Source organism: Euleptes europaea, chromosome 6 (genome assembly GCF_029931775.1).
Source record: "Euleptes europaea isolate rEulEur1 chromosome 6, rEulEur1.hap1, whole genome shotgun sequence".
Classification (NCBI taxonomy): domain Eukaryota; kingdom Metazoa; phylum Chordata; class Lepidosauria; order Squamata; family Sphaerodactylidae; genus Euleptes; species Euleptes europaea.
The window spans coordinates 8,765,770-8,791,571 of record NC_079317.1 but is presented as its reverse complement, the minus strand read 5'-3'; the positions used below and the strand labels follow the sequence as shown (position 1 = coordinate 8,791,571).

Genomic DNA, 25,802 nt, shown 5'->3' with positions numbered 1-25,802 from the left:
TGGCACTTCAGGGGGTCACCATGAGTTGGCTGCCACTCAATGGCACATTTTATTCCCCTGGGATATGTTTAAGAGCGGTGGTTTGGAGTGGTGGGACTCTGATCTGGAGAACCAGGTTCGATTCCCCATTCCTCCACAAGAGTGGGGGAGGCTAATCTGGTGAACTGGATTTGTTTCCCCATTCCTACACAGGAATTTTTCTCCTACACATCCAGCTGGATGACCTTGGGCTAGTCACAGCTCTCTTAGAGTGCTTTCAGTCCCACCTACCTCACAGGGGGTCTGTTGTGGGGAAGGGAAGGGAAGGAGACTGCAAGCCGGTTTTGTTTCTTCCTTAAGTAGTAGATAAAGTCAGCATATAAAAACCAACTCTTCTCCTCCTTAAATTGCCTTCCCTTCTTCTCCCCACCACAGACACCTTGTGAGGTGGGTGGGACTGAGAGTTTGGAGAGAATTGTGACTAGCCCAAGGTCACCCAGCAGGCTTCATGTGGAGGGGTGGGGAAACCAAACGAGTTCTCCAGATTAGAGTCCACCACTCTTAACCACCACACGACTTGATCATGAATGGTGCCCTCAATCTGGGCTTCAGTTTTGCATCGTTTTATATGCCTGGCGGTATCTCGTATGGGAAACAACCTCCCTTCCTTGCTCCGCTTCTCAGAGTCCGGGCATGAGGACCAGCTCTCCCCAAACGTGGGACCATCTCCCTGTGGGCGAGCACCCCAGGCTGCCATTTCAAGCGGCGAATGGGCATGCCAACCCACAAGTGAACTGACCTAGGACCAAAAAGCTTTCGCTTGCCATATTTGAACAACTGCTCATATGTGTGTGTGTCTGTGGCTACCCGCTAACATTTCAAGGCTGTGCGTGCAGATTGCCAAAAGAGTAGCAGTGCAGAAGAAATAACCCAGAACTACCAGGCAATCAAGGCAAAGTCAACGTTGGGGCTCGTGAGTTTAGCCAGTGCCAGAGGATGAGGTTGGGCGTTTCAACCCTCCTCCCTCTCCGGACGAGACCAGCAAAGAGCCCACCGCTCTGTTACTGTTGTGGAGCACCTGAGAAGACTGGAAACAGCATGAAAGAATTTCATGCGCCTCTCTCCTTGCAGATTATGGGGCCCCGCTACGAATGTCCCCCCCGCATGCCAAATCCTGGATACTTGTGTGGCTCCCTTGTCCCAAAACGAGTGTGCCCGTCAAAGGTTTTGTGCAAACATACCCCTACACATACTTTCCCCATCCCTCCCTCTGCACACTTGAAGGGTGCATTATTTACTACTCCTAGTATGCATTTAGACAGTAGTCATCAGTTTGAGAGAGCCAGACCGAAAGCGGAGGATTTTCTTCTTTAGGTTATGAGAGGCCTTAATCTTCACAAAGGCTTTCGCCGCGTTATCATGGAGCTCCGAAGCAGCGGCAACTGTCTGGATGGGGAGTGTTTGGACAAACTGGGACCAAATGAGGCCCCCGCTCTCATCCGAGTCACTGGTTGTCGTGCTTTCACCAACAAACTCTACCTCACTCAAGCTCGACTCACTGTCCCCAAAACAGTTTGTGGTATAATTACTCCTTTCGTCCTCACTGGTGTCCACTACGGTGGAATGGAAGAGGGATTCACACTCAGCCGAATATTCTGAGTCACTAGCAACATAGGTGTAAGGGCTGGCGTAGGGATGGGGGACTTGTGAGTAGACCCCAAGGCCTTCTCTCCGGTTTCTTCTGGCCCTCTTGAGGGCTTCTTCATAAGACACCTCTGCTGACAGTTTCCAGCGCCGATAGTCGGCTCGCTTGTGCTTAGGTTTGGCTACAACCGGTTCTCTGCCATGCCCATGGGGTCTCGTCGTGGATTTAAGGATGCCAGGGGGCCTACTCAGAAGGCTGGTCTCCGGCTGCAAGTGACCACTTTTCTTTACCCTGGAGGCTGACTTTTTCGGCTTCTTATTTGTATCCAGGTCATCGGGGAAGCGGCATTTTTTGCCAGTGGGTTTGCCTTTCTCCCGTCCAGCCAAGGGACTGTTTTCCAGCACTGTGACAAGATGGGACCTGTGTTTCATCATGGAACTTTTGAGAATTTTGACACTCCTGGTGCCTTTGTGAAGTCTGACTGTTTGCGGTTGTGCTGGTACGTACTGGGCGCTCACCAGTAAGCCTTCCTCCAGGCTCTGAGAGGACGACCCCTCACTTTTGAAATCCAGCGAAGGCCTGGTCTCATGTGGAGGGGAAACAGAGTGAGTTGCTTGGCCCCCATTGCTTTTTAACGGTATCTTTTTGGGAAGTTGGATGGCTTTGTTTTCCTTCAAGGGGGCCGTGTGCCGGCAAGGGCTTTCTGTAGTTGCAAACGTTTGGCCTCTTTCCCTGGGCCCGTCACCCTTGCTAACCGCAGGACACTGTATTGCCTCTTGAGTTTTGACAGTCCTTGATGAGGGGTTTTTGCTGTGAAGTTCATGGTTAGCATTTGGTGAGAAGGCTGTGGCTAAAGGAATCTTTTTGGTCTCCGGGTGCTCAGTATTTGTGTCTCGCAAACACTGCTTTGAGGGGGAAAAGGTGCCATTATCCAACACGGGGGTGGATGCAGCGGAACGTGAGAATACCTGGCTAGGATTCTTAACAGGGACTGCATTGTTATGGGCCATGCCGGCCCCCTGCCGAACACAAATGCTTCCGTGTCTCAAAATTCCTTTAGCAGGGTCTGCGTTCAGATTCGTTCTTGGTTTGTTAGTCCTCACCGAAGGGATCTTTTTCTGCACGAGACTCAAAATGTATCCATCCATTTTTTTTGTGGCCGCAGGAATGGATGCGGAATGAGAATTTGACGGGTGACGGGAAGTGTCGCTTTCTGTATCAAGTGCAGATTCAACACAGACCTCACCGACATTGCCGATACCTCTGTCTTCCTCTTCTCTTGGGGGGCTACTTGTTACTGGCAACAGAAACATGGGGCTCTGGACTGCAACCGCATGTAAGGGGCTGGGGTAACGGTACACGTCACTCCCGTTTTTGGACACCAGGTCACACTGATATTTTGGGTGCACTTCTGGGACCACGTCTAGGGAATTCGAATGTGCGGTGGACAGAGATTGAGAGACGGTCCCCACAGATTGGTCTTCATGCTGACCTCCTTTGTTGTATTCCATCCACCCAATGAGATCTGAAATTCAGTGGGAGAAAAAAGACGGTTAGTAAGATTGTTACAGAAAACCCAATGGATGTAATGGTCCAAAGAATCTGTTGCCTTAGGAAAGCCAGAAAAAATCCAAAATCTGACGTCAGATTCAGAAAGTACTCAAGGACAGCTTGGATGGGAGGCCACCAAGGAAGTCCAGGGTTGCTATGCAAAGGAAGGTAGCAGCAAACCACCTCGGAACATCTCTTGCCTTGATAACCCTACAAGGGTGTCGTAAGGCAGTTGCAACTTGACGGCACTTTATACACACATGCACGGAGGAGGAGGGTTTTCTACTTCCACTCACAACTGCTCATGGGTGAAAGCAAACCTGTGAGTCTTCCTGCATCCGCCTCAATAACATGAATTAAGAGGGACAAGCGCTGCATGTTCCCTTAAGACCACACTGAGTACAGAGGGACTCCTCCCTTGCCACCCTGTCTCCAGTGGGAAGTTCCTCAAGTTTAACCATTTACTTTCTTCTCCCTTCATGAGGGGATTTCTTATCTGCCTTTCTCTAAAAACACAGAGCAAGGGTTGCCAATGTGGTGTCTGCGGGCGCCATGGCACCTGCCAACAACTTTCCTCGTGCCCGCCAAGTGTTTTTAGAAAGTGGGCGGGGCCAGTTGGGGCTTTTGCCCAACAAGTCTTCTGATTGGCTATACAGATTTTGCAAAATGTTGTTGCTTTGGCAACTGCTAGACCAGCCCGTAACAACCCTATTGTTTGGAGCAGGGAAAACCTCTTCCCGAAACCCTTTTTCTTGATTTATTTATTTCACTTGTACCCCATTTTTCTCCCCAGTGGGAACCCCAAGCAGCTTACATCATTCTTGTCTCCTCCATTTTCCCCTCATCTCAATCCTGTGAGTTAGGTTAGGCTGAGTGTGTGTGACTGGCCCAAGGTCACCTAGCGAGTCTCCATGGAACAGTCAGGATTTGAACCTGGGTGTCCCAGATCCTAGTCCGACACTCTAACCAGCACACTATTTGGGTGCCCCAAAATAAGCCAAGGGCTTGCATTCGGAGTGAGTGTAAGAACAAAATAATTTGCAACAGTGGCCAGTCTGATGGATAAAGAGTAAGGAAGGGCCTGCTTAGGGGAGGGGCCGTGGCTCAGCGGTAGAGCATCTGCTTGGCATGCAGAAGGTCCCAGGTTCAATCCCCGGCATCTCCAGTTAAAGGGACTAGGCAAGTAGGTGATGTGAAAGACCTCAGCCTGAGACCCTGGAGAGCCGCTGCCGGTCTGAGTAGACAACACTGACTTTGATGGACCAAGAGTCTGATTCAGTATAAGGCAGCTTCATGTGTTCAGAGTGGGTTAGTAGCCACCCCGTTTGACGGAAGGGTGCAACGAGACCTCTCAATTGTCTCTGAACCTGGGACAAACTTGCCACGGACCAGGAATCTGCACCTATCCACACATAGAACAGAATCATAGAGTTGGAAGGGACCACCAGGGTCATCTAGTCCAACCCCCTGCATAATGCATGAAATTCACAACTACCTCCCCCCCACACCCCCAGTGACCCCTACTCCATGCCCAGAAGATGGCCAAGATGCCCTCCCTCTCATGATCTTGCCTAAGGTCATAGAATCAGCATTGCTGTTTGCTATCACATAGAATCAGCATTACATGCTTGCTATCACACGGGTATGAGCCATGAGTTCAGGAGACACCCCCCCATCCATTCGTGTGCAAAAGTCATTAAAGAACGCGGCTCTTGCTGTACCTGCCGATTTGGGCCGCCCATCTGAACTGCTCAAGGACGTATCCAAAGGGCTGCAGAAGCAGGCACTGGAGGGACAGCTGGACAAACACTCGCTGAAGACGGAGTTTGACGAGTTGGAGAGGGACCCAGAAGCCCCGCCGTCGCTCAGCTCGTAAAACCCTACAAGGAAGAGAAAACAATAGAATAATGCATTCGACGCTGGTTAAAGCAAGGAATAAAAGAAAACCAGCTGGAGACACAGAGGCAGCACTGGGTTCACTGGAACTGACAAAGGTGGTGGAAAGTGCCATCAAATCACAGCTGACTTTAGGCAAGAGACATTCAAAAGTGGCTTGCCAGTGCCTGCCTCTGCATAGCAACCCCAGAATATCTTTGGGGTCCCCCATCCAAGTACTAAGCAAGGCTGACCCTGCTTAGCTTCTGAGATCTGACGAGACCAGTATAGCCTGGGCCATCCAGGTCAGATCAGATATTCAGAGGTGGCTTTCCATAGCCTGCCTCTGCGTAGCAACCCTGGACTTTCTTGGGAACCCCCATCCAAGTACTAAGCAGGGTCAACTGTGCTTAGCTTCCGAGATCTGAGGAGATGAGCCTAGCCATTTTGAATGCAAGCTTTGATCTCAAGATTAGAAATTTCTCATGGTTTGGGACTTGCTGGTGTCTCTTGATGGTTTCCAAATTTGGCAGTTTTTAAAAAATGCAAGATCTCTGAAGCAAATCAACTTGTCAAATACTAAACGTCGCTGCATACCGAGCTGTCAAATACTAATTGCCACCAGATGTTAACGATCAAATTACTGTCAAAATTTTGACTGTCATATCAGTTCTGGAATTCAAACGCCACTGGATGTCAAGCATTCACTGAATAGTTAACGGACGTGCAAAGAATATCTGGTGAACACATGACATCAAAGTTTTTAGGGGATAATTTTTTGGAAGCAAAATCATCTCAGCTGCAGTTGAAATGAAACAATCTCAGGCTCACCATGCTGGAAATCAGCAAGATATCTTACCAGCCTGCAAAGGTCCCCTCAAAGACAATTCTAACGTCTTTTATACATGGCGGTTTCCCTTGCGGTCACCCCTCCAACTACTTCAGGTCTTTGTTTGGATTATGCATGCCATTTCTGACCGTCAGAGGTTACCTCATTCTCCCCCTGTGTTTCCCCGCATTTTGCCTGCGTTTTCAAATTTGAGATAAAACAGGTCCCAGAAAACGCAGACAAAATGCGGGGAAATGCAGGGGGAGAGCGAGGCGACCTCCGATGGTCAGAAATGGCATGCATAATCCAAAGAAAGACCCCAAGTCGTCAGAGGGGTGCCGGCGAGTGAAACAGCCATGCATGAAAGACCTAAGTCGGTTTTTTGACATTTGGAGGAGAAACCCAGTTATGCTTAGAACCATAGAGTTGGAAGGTGCCATAGAGGCCCTCTAGTCCAACCCCCTGCCCAATGCAGGATCAGCCTAGAGCATCCCTGACAAGTGCTTGTCCAATCTCTGCTGAAAGATTCCCAGTGTGGGTCAGGCACAGAAAGGGCCTCATTTGCTCCAGGTTCAATCTTCAGAGCTGGCTACACCTCCATGCTCAGCCCCACCCCCAAATTTGGCAAGACAGCCTCTGTACATGATGCCTACAACTACTCAGTGCCTTCTGCAAGACTGAGACACGACAAATGAGTGCATTTTTTTGGGGGGGGGGCTATCAAGTTGCAGCAGACTTACAGCAACTGCATACGGTTTTCAAGGCAAGAGACGAACAGAGGTGGTTTGCCATTGCCTGCCTCTGTATAATAACCCTGGGCTTCCTTGGTGGTCTCCCATCCAAGTACTAACCGGGGCTGATCCTGCTTAGCTTCCAAGACCTGACAACATCGGGCTATCCTGGCCCATCCAGGTCAGGGCTTTTAGGAGTGCATGAGGTAAAAGTTAAGGTAGCCCCATGCAAGCATTGGGTCATTCCTGACCCATGGGGTGACGTCACATCCCAACGTTTACTAGGCAGACTATGTTTACAGGATGGTTTGCCATTGCCTTCCCCAGTCATCTACACTTTACCCCCCAGCAAGCCGGGTACTCATTTTACCGACCTCAGAAGGAAGGAAGGCTGAGTCAACCCTGAGCCGGCTGCCTGAAGCCAACTTCTGCTCAGGCTGTGAGCCGAGCTTGGACTGCAGCATACCACTCTGCACCATGGGGAATTACAGAGCTATAAAGCAACCAAAATGGGCCTCCTTCTTAGGGCCCTGATTAGTCCTCTTGAAACTCCTACCTGAGCTGGGACGGCTGTCCATCTCCAGGTGCTCATCTGCCGTTTTTTCAACGTCCAACCTCAGATCGCTGATTTGCTTGTCCAGTTCTTGGAGCTGGTTCAACAAGCCGGCGTCTCTCCTTCTCAAGCAGTTCTGCGGCAATGACAGAAAGACAAAGTGTGGTCCTCAGGCGCAACGCATCGTAAAGGGTTGCAACGATGAACGGGGGTCCGCACAGCTCCACAAGCCAAACTGATTCTACAGGTCAACAAGGAAAGCCCTTCCTGTTTTCTGCACCACCGAGGGGTACCAAGGCACTCTTTCTATTGTCGCCGGATGACACACATGATTAAAATGGGGAATTCGCAGCCAGAGGACGTCGTGACATCCACAGGCATAGACGGCTTTAAAGGGGGAGAGACGGATTCATGGAGGAGAAGTCTATCTGTGGCTACTAGCCATGGGGACCAAAGGCAACCTCCACCTTCAGAAGCAGTAAATTTCTAAATACCAGTGTTGGGGGCAACATTACTTCCCCCCTTTTTTTAAGGTAAAGGTAGTCCCCTGTGCAAGTACCGGGTCATTCCTGACCCATAGGGTGATGTCACATCCCGACGTTTCCTAGGCAGACTTTGTTTACGGGGTGGTTTGCCATTGCCTTCTCCAGTCGTCTTCCCTTTACCCCCAGCAAGCTGGGTCCTCATTTTACCGACCTCGGAAGGATGGAAGGCTGAGTCCACCTTGAGCCAGCTACCTGAAACCGACTCCCGTCGAGATCGAACTCAGGTCGTGAGCAGAGCTTGGACTGCAGTACTGCAGCTTACCACCCTGCGCCACAGGGCTCTTTTTACAACCGGTATATTTATAGGGGGGTGGCCTGCCTGCTTGGTTACGACATGTACCATGCTGCAGCGGGTACTATATTAACTTGTACGCTGTCTGTTTTTAATCATTTGTGAGTTTGAGATCTTATTGTTTGTAGATGTTTTATTGGTATATATATATATATATATATATACATACGTTAAACTGTGGTTTTTATTGTTGTTGCCCACACTGAGCCTGGCTTTGGCCAGGGAGGGTGGGCTAGAAGTGCAATAAATAAATATATAAATACACATTAGGGGAAGGTTTTGGCCTCCTAAACCAGGTTGTTGGCCCACCAGAGGAAATGGCTGACCACTGTGTGAGACACGATGCTGGATTACATGGATCACCGGTCTGATCCAGCAGGGCTCTTCTGATGTTCTTACCAGGGGAAGGCCTTGGCCTCTATGCCCTGTTGCTGGCCCTCCAGAGGAATGGGTTGGCCACTGTGTGAGACAGGATGCTGGACTAGATGGACCACTGGTCTGATCCAGCAGGGCTCTTCTGATCTTCTAATGAAGGCCTCGGCCTCTATACCCTGTTGTTGGCCCTCCAGAGGAACTGGTTGGCCACTGTGTGAGAGACGATGCTGGACTAGATGGACCACTATATGGACCATCAGGGCTCCTCTGAGATTCTAATGAAGGCCTCGGCCTCTATGTCTTGTTGTTGGCCCTCCAGAGGATCTAGCTGGCCACTGTGTGAGACACGATGCTGGATTACATGGGCCACTGGTCTCATCCAGCAGGGCTCTTCTGATGTTCCTACAAGAGACCTTTACAGCTGGGTCATCAGTAGCAGAGTTCAGTTCCCAGTTGTTACTAATGACCACAGTTGCGGACCCCTAATTATGAAGGACTGACCTTCCACCTCTCTGCATCACAACATCTGGCTCATTTAGTAGAAAAGAGCAAGAGGTTTAGCAGCACCTTAAAGACTAACGAAATTTCTGGTGGGGCATGAGCTTTCGAGAGTCACAGCTCACTTCTTCAGATTCACATTTAGGCCTGCCTATATCCGTACAATATTTGGTCACGTCATGAGACGACAAGAGTCACTGGAAAAGAGTCACAGTCATTCTAGGAAAAGTTGAGGGCAGCAGGAAAAGAGGACGACCCAACAAGAGATGGATTGACTCAATAAAGGAAGCCACAGCCTTCAGTTTGCAAGATCTGAGCAAGGCTGTCAAAGACAGGACGTTTTGGAGGACTTTCATTCATAGGGTCGCCATGAGTCGGAAGCGACTTGACGGCACTTAACACACACACACATATCCGTACAAAACCCAAATTAAATATTCTTCCACCGAAGAATCCAGATTATGCACCGACTGCCAAGATTTCAACAAACTCTGCCCTCGTATTTTCAAGCCAATCTTCCCATATGGGCTAGAAACGGGGGGGGGGGGGGATCTAACACGAAATTTTCACGAAGCCGACTTCTGCCCGCCAGGACTATGTTCGATGATTTTTCTGTGCTTATGCAGAATCGCTGGTTGCAAACATCCCTGGTCAGATTGCTGAACAACCCTCAAGTGCAAGAGAGCTGGGTTCAAGCCCCACCCTATCTCAGTCATTGTCTCCTAGTCTAAGCCTACACCGCAAGGTTGTTCTGAGGGTAAAATGTGAAGGACCAACCAGTGCTGACTTGAACGCTATTGAGCAAGGGCAGTGTAAGAACATAATAAAAAAGTGCCTCCAAAACGAAACCTTATCTCAGGGGTGTCAAACATAAGGTCTGAGGGCCAGATCCGCCCCCTTGAGAACTCTTATCTGGTCGCGAGCCAACCGACAGCCACCCCCTCACTTTCAATCTGGGCTTGCGAGGCATGGCCCACCCGACAAAGTGACATTTCTGTCATTTCCAGCCCTTGTAACAACTGAGTTTGACACCCCTGCCTTATCTAAACATTTCAGGCTCTAGTTTGGACCTATGTTCCACCTCGTTTTGGGGAGGAGTGTCTCTATCCTTATCAACATGCCGCCCAGGTGACAAGAACTAGATCGATTCTATAAACGCCTGCACTTTTATCCCTTCTCTATCCCCAATTACACCAATGCATCGTATTCTGGAAATAATGAGGCGGCTTAAGCGGTTTCGCAAAGACACCTCCGATCCTCGATGCGAAGGGTTGCAAAGGATGAGCTTAAAAGAAGCTCATTAACCCCAGGTCGGGGTAATCACTTTGCCCGCTGAATTTTATAATTATTTCTATCCATCACTCCTCAGTCGTATAAAGCTTTCATATTTATATGTATTTTGCTTTGTCGCTCGCAACGTTTTGGCTGTGTTTTGTTTGCAATGGGGTCGTGGAATAGGAGCGGTGGGAAATTCGTTTAATGCGCACCGGATAGCATTACTCAAGGGTCATTTCACACAGCCCAGGTCAATCTGCAGCCAGGACCGGCCTTGCTCCGAAGAAGACGGCAAAGAAGAGTTGGCTTTTATATGCCGACTTTTTCTACCGCTTAAAGAAGAATCAAACCGGCTTGCAATCCCCTCCCCTTCCCCTCCCCACCACAGACACCCTGGGAGGTAGGTGGGGCTGAGAGAGTGTGACTAGCCCAAGGTCACCCAGCTGGCTTCATGTGGAAAAGCGGGGAATCAAATCCGGTCCTCCAGATCAGAGACCACTGCTCCAAACCACCGCTCTTAGCCACTACGCCACACTGGCTCTCTGGGGGCATGAACGGGGGCAACCGTATTTCGAGGGGACCTGTGGAGGCAGCTGCTCCAGAGGTCGACAGGTGTAACTGTACCCCCGGGGCAGCTCATAAGAAGACCACCAGCTACCAGCCTCTGAGCATCAACGAGTAGGGAAGGGGTTACTGCGCCCTTCCTGGAGAGCCTCAGCGCATGACAAAGCACTAGAGGACTTGACTACAGCACTGCGCAAGCACATGGCTGCTGAGTGGTCATACTGGAAATGAAATCACTGGGCAGCGCCGGGCACTCTAGCCACCTAACTGCCACTGAGTTGCTTGGCGATACGGCAGCAGCCCTGATACCTCCACTGTCCAGGGAGGGCACCATCCCTGGCCTTCAGCCCCCATCTTGGCACGATGGCTGGATTTATATATTACGGTCTCACGCATCTAACGCGCTGCCCATCCTCTCCTCCAAACCTCCCTTGTTGATACGGGGAGGGGCCGTGGCTCAGAGGTAGAGCATCTGCTTGGCATGCCGAAGGTCCCAGGCTCAATCCCCGGCATCTCCAGTTAAAGGGACTGGGCAAGTAGGGGATGTGAAAGACCTCTGCCTGAGACCCTGGAGAGCTGCTGCCGGTCTGAGTAGACAATACTGACTTGGATGGACTGAGGGTCTGATTCAGTATAAGGCAGCTTCATGTTTTCATGGCTTTACTTTTGTTCTGGCAATGGGCCGTGGCTCAGTGGTAGAGCATCTGCTTGGCATGCCGAAGGTCCCAGGTTCAACCCCCGGCATCTCCAGTTAAAGGGACTAGGCAAGTAGGTGATGTGAAAGACCTCTGCCTGAGACTCTGGAGAGCCGCTTTTGGTCTGAGTAGACAACACTGACTTTGATGGACCAAGAGTCTGATTCAGTAGAAGGCAGCTTCATGTATTATTCATGTATTATATAAGTTGCCAACAGAAAGCTTAAAGAGAGGGGGAAGCAACAGAAAGGATCTGGAAAACCGGCAACCTTCCCACCTTACAGAAAGCTCCCCAAATATGCATTTCTCCTTTAGAACTGCACAGGAGAGTCAGAAGAAGAGTTGGTTTGTATTCCCCGATTTTCTCTACCGAAAAGCGTGTCAAACCGGCTTACAATCACCTTACCTTCCCCTTCCCACAATAGATACCTTCTTAGGGAGGTGGGGCTGAGAGGGCTCGAGAGAACTGTGACTGGCCCAAGGTGACCCAGCAGGCTTCATGTGGAAGAGCGGGGAATCAAACCTGGTTCTCCAGATTAGAGTCCTCCGCTCTTAACCACCACACCGGCTCCTGTCATAGCAAAGGAAACCACTCAGCTTCTTGATTATATTACCAGCCATGAAACCAACCTGTCCCTTCAGCCTTGAAACCAACCGGTCCCTCCAGCCAGTGCGGTGTAGTGGTTAAAGCGCTGGACTAGGATCTGGGAGGCCCAGGTTTGAATCCCCCCTTTGCAGTGCCGGGTGACCTCGGGCGAGTCACACATTCTCAGCCTAGCCCACCTCACAGGGTTGTTGTGAGGATAAAATGGAGGAGAGGAGAACAGTGCAAGCTGCTTTGGGTCCCCGTTGGAGAGAAAGGCAGGGTATGGATTTAATAAATAAACCCACACACCTCACACCAAGACTGCCAGCATAACAGATCCAGAGTTTAGAGCAAATGTGGATGCATACAGAACTGAGAAAGAACCAACTATTCCATATATATTCTCATCCACTGCTGAAGACTTCCTTTGTGGATACTGGAGACCCACCATTTCTATCAACTCGGAAAGCATTTAAAACATTCCCCAACTCCACTGTGTTATAGTGATTAGACTGAAGGATCTGGGAGACCCAGGTTCAAATTCCCGCTCTGCCATGGAAGCTTACTGGGTGACCTTGGGCCAGCCATACACTCTCAGTCTAGCCTACCTCACAGGGTTGTGGCGAGGATAAAATGGAGGCAAGGGAAAGGATGCGAACCCCTCTGGAAACCCAATGGAGAGTAAGGCAGGATATAAATGAGTGAAGGAAGGAAATAAATAAAACTCAACAGTAACCAGTGAGAACCAACTTGGTACAGATAGCAGTGTTGTGTTGGACTGGGGAGACTTAGGTTCAAACCAGCCAAGCTTGTTAGAGGACTCACTAGTCCCTAGTTTGGCCTACCTCACAGGATCGTTAGGAGGATAACATGTAAAGAGGGGAGCACGTGAACGGCTGAAAACCTTGGAAGAAGAGGGTGAGAATCTAATATTTAAAATATGTGAAACTACGGCCATTTATGCAGGGTCAATTTTGAAGCTTGTTCAAAGCTCTTTTTAAAAATGCCTATTCACGGTCCTGAAGCAAAAGGAGAAATTCCACCCACCCCTCACTCGCCTGCTCCTTCGTTCGTTTGCATAGCCATTAGCCTGTGCATAGCTAACATGCCGCTGTCGTTTTGCATGGTTCCCTCTGGTTATTCTTTGCAGCAGCGGCAGAGCAAAGACAAAAGGTTGTGTTAAGTGGGTGCTTTTGTAATGCGAAGCAGGTCCGCGCCGGCTTCGCAGTCACTTCCTGAATTGACCGTTCCGCGTGCAAAATTCAAAAAAAATCTGCGGGGCAATTCAGCCTGAAACGCGCTGCTAATTACCATGCAAAAATGGCCTACAAGTCTTTAATAACCCCCAATAACAACGCAGCGCCAATATTTCTGAGTCCCAAGGCATTTGGGTTCATGGCTCAGGGGTAGAGCATTGGCTTTGCATACAGGAGGTCCCAGGATTAGTCTCCGGAATCTCCTGTTTCAAAAGGACCAGGCAGTAGGTGATGGGAAAGACCCCTGCCTGAGACCCCGGAGAGCTGCTGCCAGTCTGAGCAGACAATAATGACCTTGAGGGACCAAGGATCTAATTCGGTATAAGGCAGCTTCATGTGCTCTCATTCACCCAAACCAGCTTTTAGGTCTGGAAGAGTGCAGTTAGTATCGCAACCAGTAGCTGCTTTACATTTATTTGTTTGTTTGTTTACTTCACTTACACCCCACCTTTCTCTTCAAGGGGGCTTATATCATCTCTTCCGTTATATATTCCATTATATCCTCTCTTCCGTTTTATTCTCACAGCAACCCTGGGGGGGTAGGTTAGTCTAAAAGTGTGTGACTGGCCCAAGGTCACCCCGCAAGCTTCTATGGCGGAGTGCGGGATTCAAACCTGGGTCTCCCAGATCCTAGTCCAACACTCTAACAATTATACCACACTGTCTCTTTCCATGGGTGACAGCCCCGTTTAAACAAGACACAATGCAAATACAAAATCCTACCGGTCATTAGTTTTGTCTCGGAACCTACCATAAAATACCCAACAAATAATCGAGGTCTAAAGGTGTGTGTGTGGGGAGGGGGGGGGTTCAAAACCGATCAACAACAACCTGGAGAGGGAAGTCCATACATTCGACATAAAGTGCGACAATATAAAACCGTCACTGATAATCAGCACGCGCGGACACAGGGGTGATGCGCATTTTAAGGAAAATGAGGCGGCTTAATAATATCTTAAGAGCCCCGTGGCGCAGAGTGGTAAGCTGCAGTCCAAGCTCTGCTCATGACCTGAGTTCGATCCTGACGGAAGTCGGTTTCAGGTAGCCGGCTCAAGGTGGACTCAGACTTCCATCCTTCCGAGGTCGGTGAAATGAGGACCCAGCTTGCTGGGGGTAAAGGGAAGATGACTGGGGAAGGCACTGGCAAACCACCCCGCAAACAAAGTCTGCCTTGGAAACATCGGGATGTGACGTCACCCCATGGGTCAGGAATGACCCGGTGCTTGCACAGGGGACCTTTACCTTTTTAATAATATTTTCCTTTCATTCGTCTCAGGCGTCGTGTTTAGTTACACCAATGCCATATCCCATGGGAGGACACTGGACTTGCGCAAGAGGCCAACAGCCTTGCTGAGACTGGGGGCAGCATCACAGATAGTCTAACTGGACAAGGAAGCAACCAAACTCTTATTCCATTAAGGGCCAAACTAGACATTACAGCAGGGGTGTTGAACTCATTTGTTACGAGGGCCAAATATGACATAAATGTCACTTGTCCGGTCTAACCGCATTTTTCTCTCTTTACCTCTCCCCAATGTCCCACTTTGCATTGTAAGCTCCTTGGGGCAGAGACCCACACTGAGAGCGTACCATTTAAAGGTAAGGGCTTTGATCCAAAGGGTCTGTTCTGCGGATGAAGCACCACTTTTGATGGGGTGTATGTGTTAAGAGCTGAGTCACTTCCGACTTGGGGCAACCCTATGAATTCATGTCCTCCAAGATGTAGTTAAGGGTCTTGCACAGGTCTTGTAAACTGAGGGCCGTGGCTTCCTTGATTGAGCCAATCCATCTCTTGTTGGGTCTTCCTCTTTTCCTGATGCCTTCCACTTTTCCTGGCATTGTCTTTTCCAGGGTCTCTTGCCCTCTCATAATGTGACCAAAGTACCAACGTTCTGCTGGTAGAGGGGAGGTCTTTGCTGACCCCCCTCCGTTCTACCCTCGGGACTGGTGCCTCGGAGCCTCTGAGTTTTTAGGGGGGCTCAGAGGGCTACCCCAGGATGGGGGAGGCAGGAAAGTCCTGTTCTACAAGTGCTGCTGCTCTGCTTGCAGTTCTTTGGATCCCACCCAAGATTCTTTTTGCATTCTTGGTTCGCGAACAAGGAGATCGGAGTTAATAAGGAAAGGGAGCAGATGTAAACACAGCACGCCACGAAGCAGCAGCAAGGGGGGAAATGGTCTTGAAGCAATCAAACACAAGGCTTGTCTCTTGATCTCCGGCGTTCACCCTCAACTTCAGGATTGAGTTTCACCTGCGGAGCCCTACAAAGACACATTCTGAGCCTCCCCTGGAACCTCTTTCCCTTCAAGAGGACTGCCTGACGCTCAGGGAGCCGCAAAATAATTCGCTGCACCGCTGGGCTCATCTTCTTTGCCGCTGAGCCCCCTTTGATGGGGGGGAAAAGTTCAGACTGTCAAGCAGCTCTACCGAGTTGCCCACTTTTGCGGAAAACCTCTTTCCAGCGGCCTCTGGACCTTCCTCAAATGAGCAGCAGGAGTATAAAGGGAGGGGGAATGGCGTTGCAGAATCCTGCAACGTCACTTCCGGGCAAGTACCTTGAGATAATGTCACTGTGATGGGTGATGCTGTAGGAATTTCCCCAATTTTTACCGGGGGGGGGGGGGGAGGAAGAGGAAGAAGAGGAGGAAGAAGAAGAAGAGGAGGAGGAAGAGGAGGATTTATATGCCAACTTTCTCTACCACTTAAGGAAGAAATCAAAAAGGCTTACAATCTCCTCCCCTTCCCTTTCCCACAACAGACACCTGGGAGGTAGGTGGGGCTGAGGGAGCTGTGACTAGCCCAAGGTCACCCAGCTGGCTTCATGTGTAGGAGTGGGGAAACCAATCCAGTTAACCAGATTAGCCTCCGCCGCCCATGTGGAGGAGTGGGGGTATCAAACTCGGTTCTCCAGATCAGACTCCACCGCTCCAAACCACCACTCCTAACCACTACACCATGCTGGCACAGATATCAGGGAAATTCCTAGAGTGCCACACAACACACTGTGGTCACTTCCGGGTACCCACCTGGAAGTGACGATGCGGCAACATGCAATGCCATTTCTCACAGTCTCCATCCACCCCGCTCCTGCTGGTTGCCAGTAAAGGGCTGGCAATCCTACTGTCAAGTAATCTAATTCAGTGGTCGTCAGCTCATGGGTTGGGGACCCCCAGGAGGATCACAGTTCCCTATACAGCTGCATTGTTATGCTTTTCTGAAGGACCTGCTGCTTAATGCTCATGCGCGGAGAAAACAAGCACCCATCCTCTTGCCTCTCTCTCTCTGCACGAAAGCCGAGAGGAGCAATTGGATATCACCCATTCGCAGAGAGGTTCCTTCCATGGCTCTGACCCTTGACTAGTTCCACACTGCAGAACACCTCCTGACGCCTGGCTGGCAGCTTCTGTCCTCAGCCCCCTTCGTCTGCCGCCTCCCACCCCATCACTACCGTGGCTCCCCCTCTTCCTTTCGCATGACTGTGATGTCACACAGCATGCAGCTTTGTGGGCTCCGTGCTGCCTCCGAGGGTTTAAGCTGGATCTCGGATCAGAGTTGCAGGATCCCTGGAATTTAAATTATTGCATGCCCATCCTGCCTTGATGGAAGTGTACCAGACTCAGCTCCGCCTGGCTTCAGAAAGGTTGGTCTATCCTGTACCTTCCAGTCATACTCTGGGACACCCCATAACTACTTCCAGAGTAGACATGAACACATGAAGCTGCCTTATACTGAATCAGGCACTCGGCCCATCGAAGTCAGTTTTGTCTACTCAGACCGGCAGCGGCTCTCCAGGGTCTCAGGCAGAGGTCTTTCACATCACCTACTTGCCTGGTCCCTTTAACTGGAGATGGCGGGGATTGAACCTGGGACCTTCTGCATGCCAAGCAGATGCTCTACCACTGAGCCACAGCCCCTCCCCAAACATATTATCACATTAAGCTGCCTTACACTGAATCAGACCCTTGGTCCAAGTCAGTACTGTCTACTCAGACTGGCAGCAGCTCTCCAGGGTCTCAGGCAGAGGTCTTTCACATCACCTACTTGCCTGGAGATGCCTAGGATTGATCCTACTTAACTGGAGATGCCTAGGATTGAACCTGGGACCAACCAGGGGCCTCTAGGAAGCTCACGAACAAGACAACTGCAGCAGCATTATCCTGCCTGTGTTCCATAGCACCTAATGTAATAGGTATGCTCCCCTGATACTGTAGGGAGTCCAGGGATGCTACGCAGAGACAGGTAATGGCAAGCCATCTCTGAGCATCTCTTCCCTTGAAAACCCTACGAGGTCACCATAAGCCATAGAATCATAGAGTTGGAAAGGGACCACCAGGGCCATCTAGTCCAACCCCCTGAACAACACAGGGAATTCACAACTACCTCCCCCAGTGACCCCTATTCCGTGCCCAGAAGATGGCCAAGATGCCCTCCCTCTCATGAACTCTCATAGAATCAGCATTGCTGAGAGATGTCTTTTGCCCTGACCTGGATGTGTGCTGTCAAGTCAGCTGTGACTTGACAGCACACAATTATTATTACATTCCTCCAATTATTACAATGATTACATTCCTTCAATTATTATATTCCTCTTCTGGGCATGGAGTAGGGGGTCATTGGGGGTGTCGGGGGGAGGTAATTGTGAATTTCCAGCTTTGTGCAGGGGGTTGGACTAGATGACCCTGGAGGTCCCTTCCAACCCTATGATTCTATGGGCTCAGAACAGTGTAGCTGGTTCTCCCCGCCCCATATCATCCGCACAATAACGCTGTGAGGTAGGACAGGCTGAGGAAGACCGACCACCCCAAGGCCACCCGGCAAGCATCATGCCAGAAATTTGACTTTGGCTGTCCAGATCCTAGCTCAGCATTCCCTACTCAGCATTCTTAACCGCTACACCACACTGGCTCGGTAACATACAGAAAAATCCGGCCCGAGGATCTAGCAGCACCAGCCTAGAAAGACCACGTGCAATTCATATGTGAAGCAGCACAGTTCATTACAACACACGCGCACATGTGGTAGCAGCGCCACATGACAAACCCTCTGCCAGAGTTTTCCACCTGGCCACTGCGAGCCAACCCTTGGCTGACGGTGTATCGGAAACGTTTCAGACCAGGCCTCGCTCACGCAACTGCTGCCTACACACTAGATTTAAACAGTGACTCCAGTGTGCATGTAACTGTTTGGGTTCCATTGACAAGAGAGCCGGCTCCATCCCCCAAAGGACCTTACAATCTAAATTTCATTAGAACATAAGAAAGGCCCTGCTGGATCAGACCAAGGCCCATCAAGTCCAGCAGTCTGTTCAGAAAAGTGGCCAACCAGGTGCCTCTAGGAAGCCCCCAAACAAGACGGCTGCAGCAGCACCATCCTGCCTGGGTTCCACAGCACCTAAGATAATAGACATGCTCCTCTGATCCTGGAGCGAATAGGTGTGCGTCATGACTAGTATTCATTTTGACTAGTAGCCATGGATAGCCCCGTCCTCCATGAACATGTCCACTACCCTCTTAAAGCCTTCCTAATTGGCGGCCATCACCACCTCCTGGGGCAGGGAGTTCCACAATTTAACTATGCTTTGTGTGAAGAAATACTTCATTTTGTCTGTTTTGAATCTCTCACCCTCCAGCTTCAGCAGATGACCCTGCATTCTAGTATTATGAGAGAGGGAGAAGAGCTTCTCCCTGTCCACTCTCTCCATACTATGCATAATTTTATAGACCTCTGTCATGTCTCCCCTTAAGTGCCGGTTTTAGTAAACTTATCCCCATTTTGTTCTTCCAAGAGCGGAAAGGGAGAAGCTTTTGTCCCTCTCTAGAATGCGGGGTCATCTGCTGAAGCTGGAGGGTGACAGATTCAAAACAGATAGAAGTATTTCTTCACACAACACATAGTTAAACTGTGGAACTCCCTGCCCCAGGATGTGGTGATGGCTGCCAACCTAGAAGGCTTTAAGAGGGGAATGGACATGTTCATGTAGGAGAGGGTATTCATGGCTACTAGACAAAATGGATACTGGTCATGATGCATAACTATTCTCTCCAGGATCAGAGGAGCAGGCCTATTATATCAGGTGCTGTGGAACACAGGCAGGACAATGCTGCTGCCGTCGTCTTGTTTGTGGGCTTCCTAGAGACCCCTGGTTGGCCACTGTGTGAACGGACTGCTGGACTTGATGGGCCTTGGTGTGATCCAGCAGGGCCTTCCTTATGTTCTTACGTTACAAGCCTGCAAACAATTTTACAAATACTGTAACTTGCAGTGCTTCTCAGCCAGGAGGGGGGAAAGGGGAAAAAACAGACACTTTCCCAGTTTGCAAATGTTTCTCTGTTTAGATAAACGCTTCCCCCTATGCACCTTAAATTACTTGTTCCTAACCCTGCCTTGGGATGATTTCCTGCCAAAGACCACTGCAACTCGCAAGTGGCAGTGAATGGAACTGCCCTTGCCGAACTGGCAAATTAGCTTTCTGCATTCCTCTCACTTCCCACCAGCTCGCATGTGCAAAGCAGAAGACCCATCCTCTGGACAGATGCGCCATGTTGCACTTGAGGTGATGAAACGTCCGACACCAGCACTGATCGGCGGTGTTGACGCAGCAGCTCAGAATGTTCACAAACATCCCACCTTCTCTGGGAACAGAGCCGTCGGAATATTTGCAATCCAAGTCCTGTGAGGGAAGGGACGGTTGGGGATGGGCCGTGGCTCAATGGTAGAGCATCTGCTTGGCATGCAGAAGGTCCCAGGTTCAGTCCCTGGCATCTCCAGTTCAAGGGACTAGGCAAGTAGGTGATGGGAAAGACCTCTGCCTGAGACCCTGGAGAGCCGCTGCCGGTCTGAGTAGACAATCCTGACTTTGATGGACCGAGGGTCTGACTCAGTGTAAGGCAGCTTCGTGTGTTCATGGTTGTCCATTTGGCCGGATCTAAAAACCTCTCACAGGCCCTCAGAGACAGAAACAGCTTTGGGGGACAGGCTCCGGACCCTGAAAGAGTTGTTCTATCTTTTAAGAGCCGCAGAGAAGGGAAACTTTGCAAGTTGCGGCTTCTACTTCACTGTAGAGGGCAGCATAAGGGTCAAGCACGCAAAGTGTGGGGGCTAAATACTTTCGTTCAAACCGAGTTCCTGGCTACAGACTCCTTCCACTGCTTCGGTGCCCCTCGCAAGTCCCAGATCCTCTGCCCAGGTCTCCAGCCACATTCCCCAATATTGTCTCTCGCCGACCCACAACTTTCTTCTTGCCTGCCACCCTCCGACCCACGGCTCCTTTCCCCACAAGTTCTAATTCTGAATACACAGTGCTGAGTTCAAAATAAAGTAGATCAGTGAGAGACGGCTCTTGACCTAAGTGAGCCCAAGTACCCCGGGGCAGAAAACTGGTGAAGGGCGCCAACTCAAGGGGGCAGAGAAGGGCACGGTCTAGACATTAGGAAGAACTTTCTAACTGTCAGAGTGGTTCCTCGGTGGAACAGGCTTCCTCGGGAGGTGGTGAGCTCTCCTTCCCTGGAGGTTTTGAAGCAGAGGCTAGATGGCCATCTGTCAGCAATGCTCATTCTATGACCTTAAGCAGATGATGAGAGGGAGGGCACCTTGGCCATCTTCTGGGCATGGAGTAGGGGTCACTGGGGGTGGGGGGTGGCAGTTGGGAGTTTCCTGCATTGTGCAAGGGATTGGACTAGATGACCCTGGTGGTCCCAACTCTATGATTGTATGGTTTGTGCCTGCCGAAGCCTCTTAGGCAGGTGCCAACGGCATCTGGGTCCAGTTACTGCTTGCACAGCCCATCTGGGATGGACCTCCCCGGTGTAGCACAGGAGAGGATCCACCCAACCCTCACTACTGGTGCTTGTTCTGTACTCCCCGGGGCAGCATGGGAAGAGGATGCTCGGGGGAGCTGAATGGTTTCGGACAGCCCCGACACCAGCTGAGCAGATGCCCATCCATGTTGGGTTTTTTTTTTGCCCTACATCACACAGGAAACTGCCTGATATTGGATCAGACCCTCGGTCCATCAAGGTCAGTATTGTCCACTCAGACTGGCAGCTGCTCTCCAGGGTCCCAAGTGGAAGCCTTTCCCATCACCTACCACCTGATCCTTAACTGGAGATGCTGGGGATGGAACCTGGGTACTTTGTTGACCTCTAGGGAGGGTTAGATGGCCCAGGATAGCCCGATCTTGTCAGGTCTTGGAAGCTAAGCAGGATCAGCCCCGGTTAGTACTTGGATAGGAGACCACCAAAGATGTCCAGGGTTTCTATGCAGAGGCAGGCAATGACAAACCACCTCTGTTTGCCTCTTCCCTTGAAAACCCTACAGGATCTCAGGCTGAGGTCTTTCACATCACTGACTACCTTGTCCTTTTAAATGGAGATGCTGGGGATTCAACCTGGGACCTTCTGCGTGCAAAGCAGATGCTGTACCACTAAGCTAGGGCCCCTTCCTAGCTGCCAATATACTGAGACAGCCCCTTGGCCTATCAAGATGGGCATTGTCTATTCTGACTGGCAGCAGCTCTCCAAGGTCTCAGGCTAACATCTTCCACATCACTTCCTACCCGATCCTTTTAACTGGGGATGCCGGGGATTGAACCTGGGACCTTCTGCATGCCAAGCAGAGGCTTTTACTGAGCCATGGCCCCTCCCCAGTCAGTCATTGACTGAAGAGGCTGGACTTGGCCGGCGTGTACACCCTGCCACTATTGGCACAGAACAGATCAACAGCCCTGCCGACCTGCGGCCTCCGGTTCTTCTATCCACCCGTCCCATTAGCCCCCTGCCCTTTCTCTATGAAGCTCAGGGTTTGCCTCTTACTGATGTTGTCCTCACATCACCCCTGCGAGGTAGGCTAGGGCAGAGGCAACAAGCATGAGAGAGACAGCACGCCTGGCCCAAAGTTATCCGGCAAGCTTCAGGGCTGAGCAGAGACTTGAATCCCGGTTTCCCTTGTCGCCCACCTCTCCATTCAGCGTGGTGTAGCCAGCGTGGTGTAGTGGTTAAGAGCAGTGGATTGGAGGGGTGGACTTTAATCTAGAGAACTGGGTTTGATTCCCTGCTCCTCCACACAAAGCCTGCTGAGTTCCCTTGGGCTAGTCACAGTTCTCTCCGAACTCTCTCAGCCCCATCTACCTCACAGGGTGTCTACTGTTGGGAGAGGAGAGGAAGGTGATTGTAAGCTGGTTAGATTCTCCCTTAAGTGGTAGAGAAAGCCAGCATACAAAAAACCAACTCTTCTTCTTCCATTCCACCCCAACAGTTCCCTCTGGAGACACCACAGTTTGCTTTTTATTATAGCCGCCCCTTCCGTAGAAGCCGAGCTGAAAAAAAGACAGGCACAAAGCCCCTCTGTAACAGAGGGGCCTGATTCAGAGGGCACCGCTGCCTGCACCAGCCCCAGCGGAGAAACAAAACCGCAGGGGGAAAAAGCCCTTTGCTGCAGTAAGCTCCAGGAAGCCCCTTCGACGCAAACCCCACTGGAATGCAGTAAAATTTGGCTAGGGAAACATCTGCTCAGCAAATCCAACCGCCTGGCTTTATGTTTGGCTCCAAAAAGAGGTTCTTCCCAGCTCGGCCGCCGGCTGCCTATATCTCCATCCTGTTCTTGCCTGATGGACTGAGAGTCGCACAAGGGCCCCACTGTTCCTGTTCATTGGGGGGGGGGGTTATGCAGGGGAAATCCCTGCAGGACAGCGCCGATTGCAACGCTTCAATGCAAGCACATTTCCACTGCAATCCTCTGCTTGCTGACCTGGGAATAGACAAGGTAGGACTCACGCCTGAGTCAAAACGGCTAGGATTCCTGACGTCTCCCCTTCCTTGGAGACCGCAAAATCAACTGCAGCTTCTGTTCATCTGGACCGCTTCTCTCATTTTATGCTCAAAGAAGAAGAGTTGGTTTTTATATGCCGACTTTCTCTACCACTTAAGGAAGAATCAAGCTGGATTACAATCACCTTCTCCTAGAATCATAGAATCGGAAGGGATCACCAGGGTCATCTAGTCCAACCCCCTGCACAAGGCAGGGAATTCACAACTACCTCCCCTCCACCACCCCTAGTGACCCCTACTCCATGCCCAGAAGACGGCCAAGATGCCCTCCCTCTCATGAACTGCCTAAGCCGGTCATAGAATTAGCATTGCTGACAGATGGCCATCTAGCCTCTGCTTAAAAACCTCCAGGGAAGGAGCACTTACCACCTCTGGAGGAAGCCTGTACCACTGAGGAACCGCTCTAACTGTTAGAAAATTCTTCCTAATGTCTAGACGGAAACTCTTTTGATTTGGTTCTGGTTCGACCATCTGGGGCAACAGATTTCAACTCGGCACCATCCTCCATATGACAGTCCTTCAAGTACTTGAAGATGGTTACCCTATCCCGTCTCAGTCTTCTTCTCTTCAGGCTAAACATACCCAGCTCCTTCAACCTTTCCCACAACAGACACCTTGTGAGGTAGGTGGGGCTGAGAGAGCACTACGACTAGCCCAAGGTCACCCAGCTGGCTCCGTGCGTAGGAGAGGGGAAACAAACCCAGTTCACCAGATTAGCCTCCGCCGCTCATGTGGAGGAGCGGGGAATCAAACCCGCTTCTCCAGATCAGAGTCCACCGCTCCAAACCGCCGCTCTTAACCACTACACCACCAAGCCAGCAACCTAGAAAGGCCCAGGCACTGACGGAAATCCAATAAGATAAAACGCTTTCGGCCCCAATCCAGGATTGGTCCCTCTACCTGCTCCCCACACAGGCTGTTAATAACATCTGTGGAAGCAAATGGATTCCCCACGACAGCCGGTTTAACATGCAACCCAACACCTTAGCGCTAGAAGTGCGCGCATGGGGTTTTTTGTGCTCCCCTTCCACCGCCCCCCCTTGCAAAAAAAAAATGACCTCTCCAGATTGCCAGTGAAAAGAGTCAAGACCCGCTCGAACACAGATGGGGGGTGCGACAGAGATGACATGGAATTGGGGGGGGGCAATTCCCGAAGGTCGCTTTCGGCGCCGCGACACACACAAAAATTATTCCCTTGGAAGCTGCAGTAATTCATCACGATATGGTAGAGGCTGCTATTGTTAGCCCGATGGATTCGGAGGGAAGGGTAGGCGGAGGATTGGGTATGGAAGAAGGGAAGGCTGGCTGAGAGCTGTCCTGCCTTGGGGAGTCCAGGTTTTTTTTGGGGGGGGGGTTAAATACAATCTCTATACCTTGCACCCCAGAGAAGCTCTCTCCAATACCAACAGAACAGCAGGGGTCAAGAGAAAGACATTGGATGCGTTTGGATCTTGGGAATCAGGGGGTGCTGCTTAAGAGAAGGCAAGCAGCGTGCCCCCCCCCCCAAGACATGTAGCAAGAAGGGGGTGCCAGGGCCCCTCCCTGCCTCCCCTGTATTGACCTTTATCACCCCCCATCCTATCCACACCTCTGTTTTCTCCCTTATGCCCTTCTTCTGCATCTGGAGTCCCTCAAAGTCAGCCCCACTCCTTGCTTTCTTGGGGGGGGGGGAAGAGAAGCCGATGGATCCCACCCGCCCCCCTCCCTCCATTGTTGGCCTTCTGCTTGGAGGACGGGGAAAAAATCCTGCATTTTCTCAGACCTGCAGTCCTTTACTCCCAGTCTATCCATGGGGGGGTGGGGGGAGACGGGACAGACGTCTCGCCCCACTCACACTCGCACTGCGGGGTCTCGCTCAGTGCAATCCTATGCAGGATCCTCTCCTCTTTAGGATCGCACTATCCTCTTTAGGATCGCGCTGTTCGCCTTGCCCATGCTCAGAGGCACTCCCGCGTACCCCAAACCGACTTTCGGCCGGTGGGAGGAAAAGCACTCCGTACATGCTCAGAGAGGCACCCTCGCGGACCCCAAACCGACTTTCGGCCGGTGGGGGGGGGAAAGCACTCTGCACATGCTCAGAGGCACCCTCGCGGACCCAAGGGCGACTTTCAGCCGGTCGGGAAAAGCACTCTGCACATGAGGCACCCCCGCGGACCCAAGGCCCCGCGGCCCCCCGCCCGGGCTCACCAGCTGCCTCCTCAGGAGGAGGATGTTCTCCTCCAGGAACTTCTCCTCCCAGCTGCGCGGGGCGGCGCCGGCTCCGGCTGCTGCGGCGGCGGCTGCGTCCCCCTGCGGGGCGGCGGGGGCGGCCGAGGCCCCCAGCAGGCGGCGGACGCGCAGCTCCTGGCGCCGCCGGAGGAAGCCCAGCTCGGCCAGCCCGGCCAGGGTGGCCTCCAGCCGCTCGCGGGTCCGCAGCCGCTCCGCCTCCGCCTCGCTCCGACGCCCCGCCGACGCCGACGCCGCCGGGCTCGCCTTCATCCCGACGCCGGATGGAGGGGCTGCGCGGCACCCGCCGCCGCCGCCGCCGGACACCAGCGGGGCCAGCGCCAGCCCTCCGGCCCCACCGCCGCCCGGCCCGGCTCCTCTCCGCCCGTGCGCCCCGCTCGGCGCCGCCGCCTCCTTTGGCTCCCCTCGCCGGGCGGCGCGTCCTCCGGACCCCCTCCCCTCCCCTCCCCTCGCCCCGCCGCCGCTCCGCCCCTCCCCTCCCGCTCGCAGGCAGGCAGGCAAGAGG

General features: G+C 51.6%; 1 protein-coding gene across 1 annotated transcript; it reads right to left on the bottom strand.

The window, feature by feature from the left end:
- Nucleotides 1-1,293: 1,293 nt before the first annotated feature.
- Nucleotides 1,294-25,549, bottom strand: DACT1 (dishevelled binding antagonist of beta catenin 1). The gene is made up of 4 exons (XM_056851179.1): nucleotides 25,259-25,549; nucleotides 7,167-7,299; nucleotides 4,897-5,055; nucleotides 1,294-3,149 (listed from the first exon to the last, which is right to left on the bottom strand). The coding sequence occupies exons 1-4, from the start codon at nucleotides 25,547-25,549 to the stop codon at nucleotides 1,294-1,296; spliced, it is 2,439 nt and encodes an 812-aa protein (XP_056707157.1).
- Between the last annotated feature and the right edge of the window lie 253 nt (nucleotides 25,550-25,802).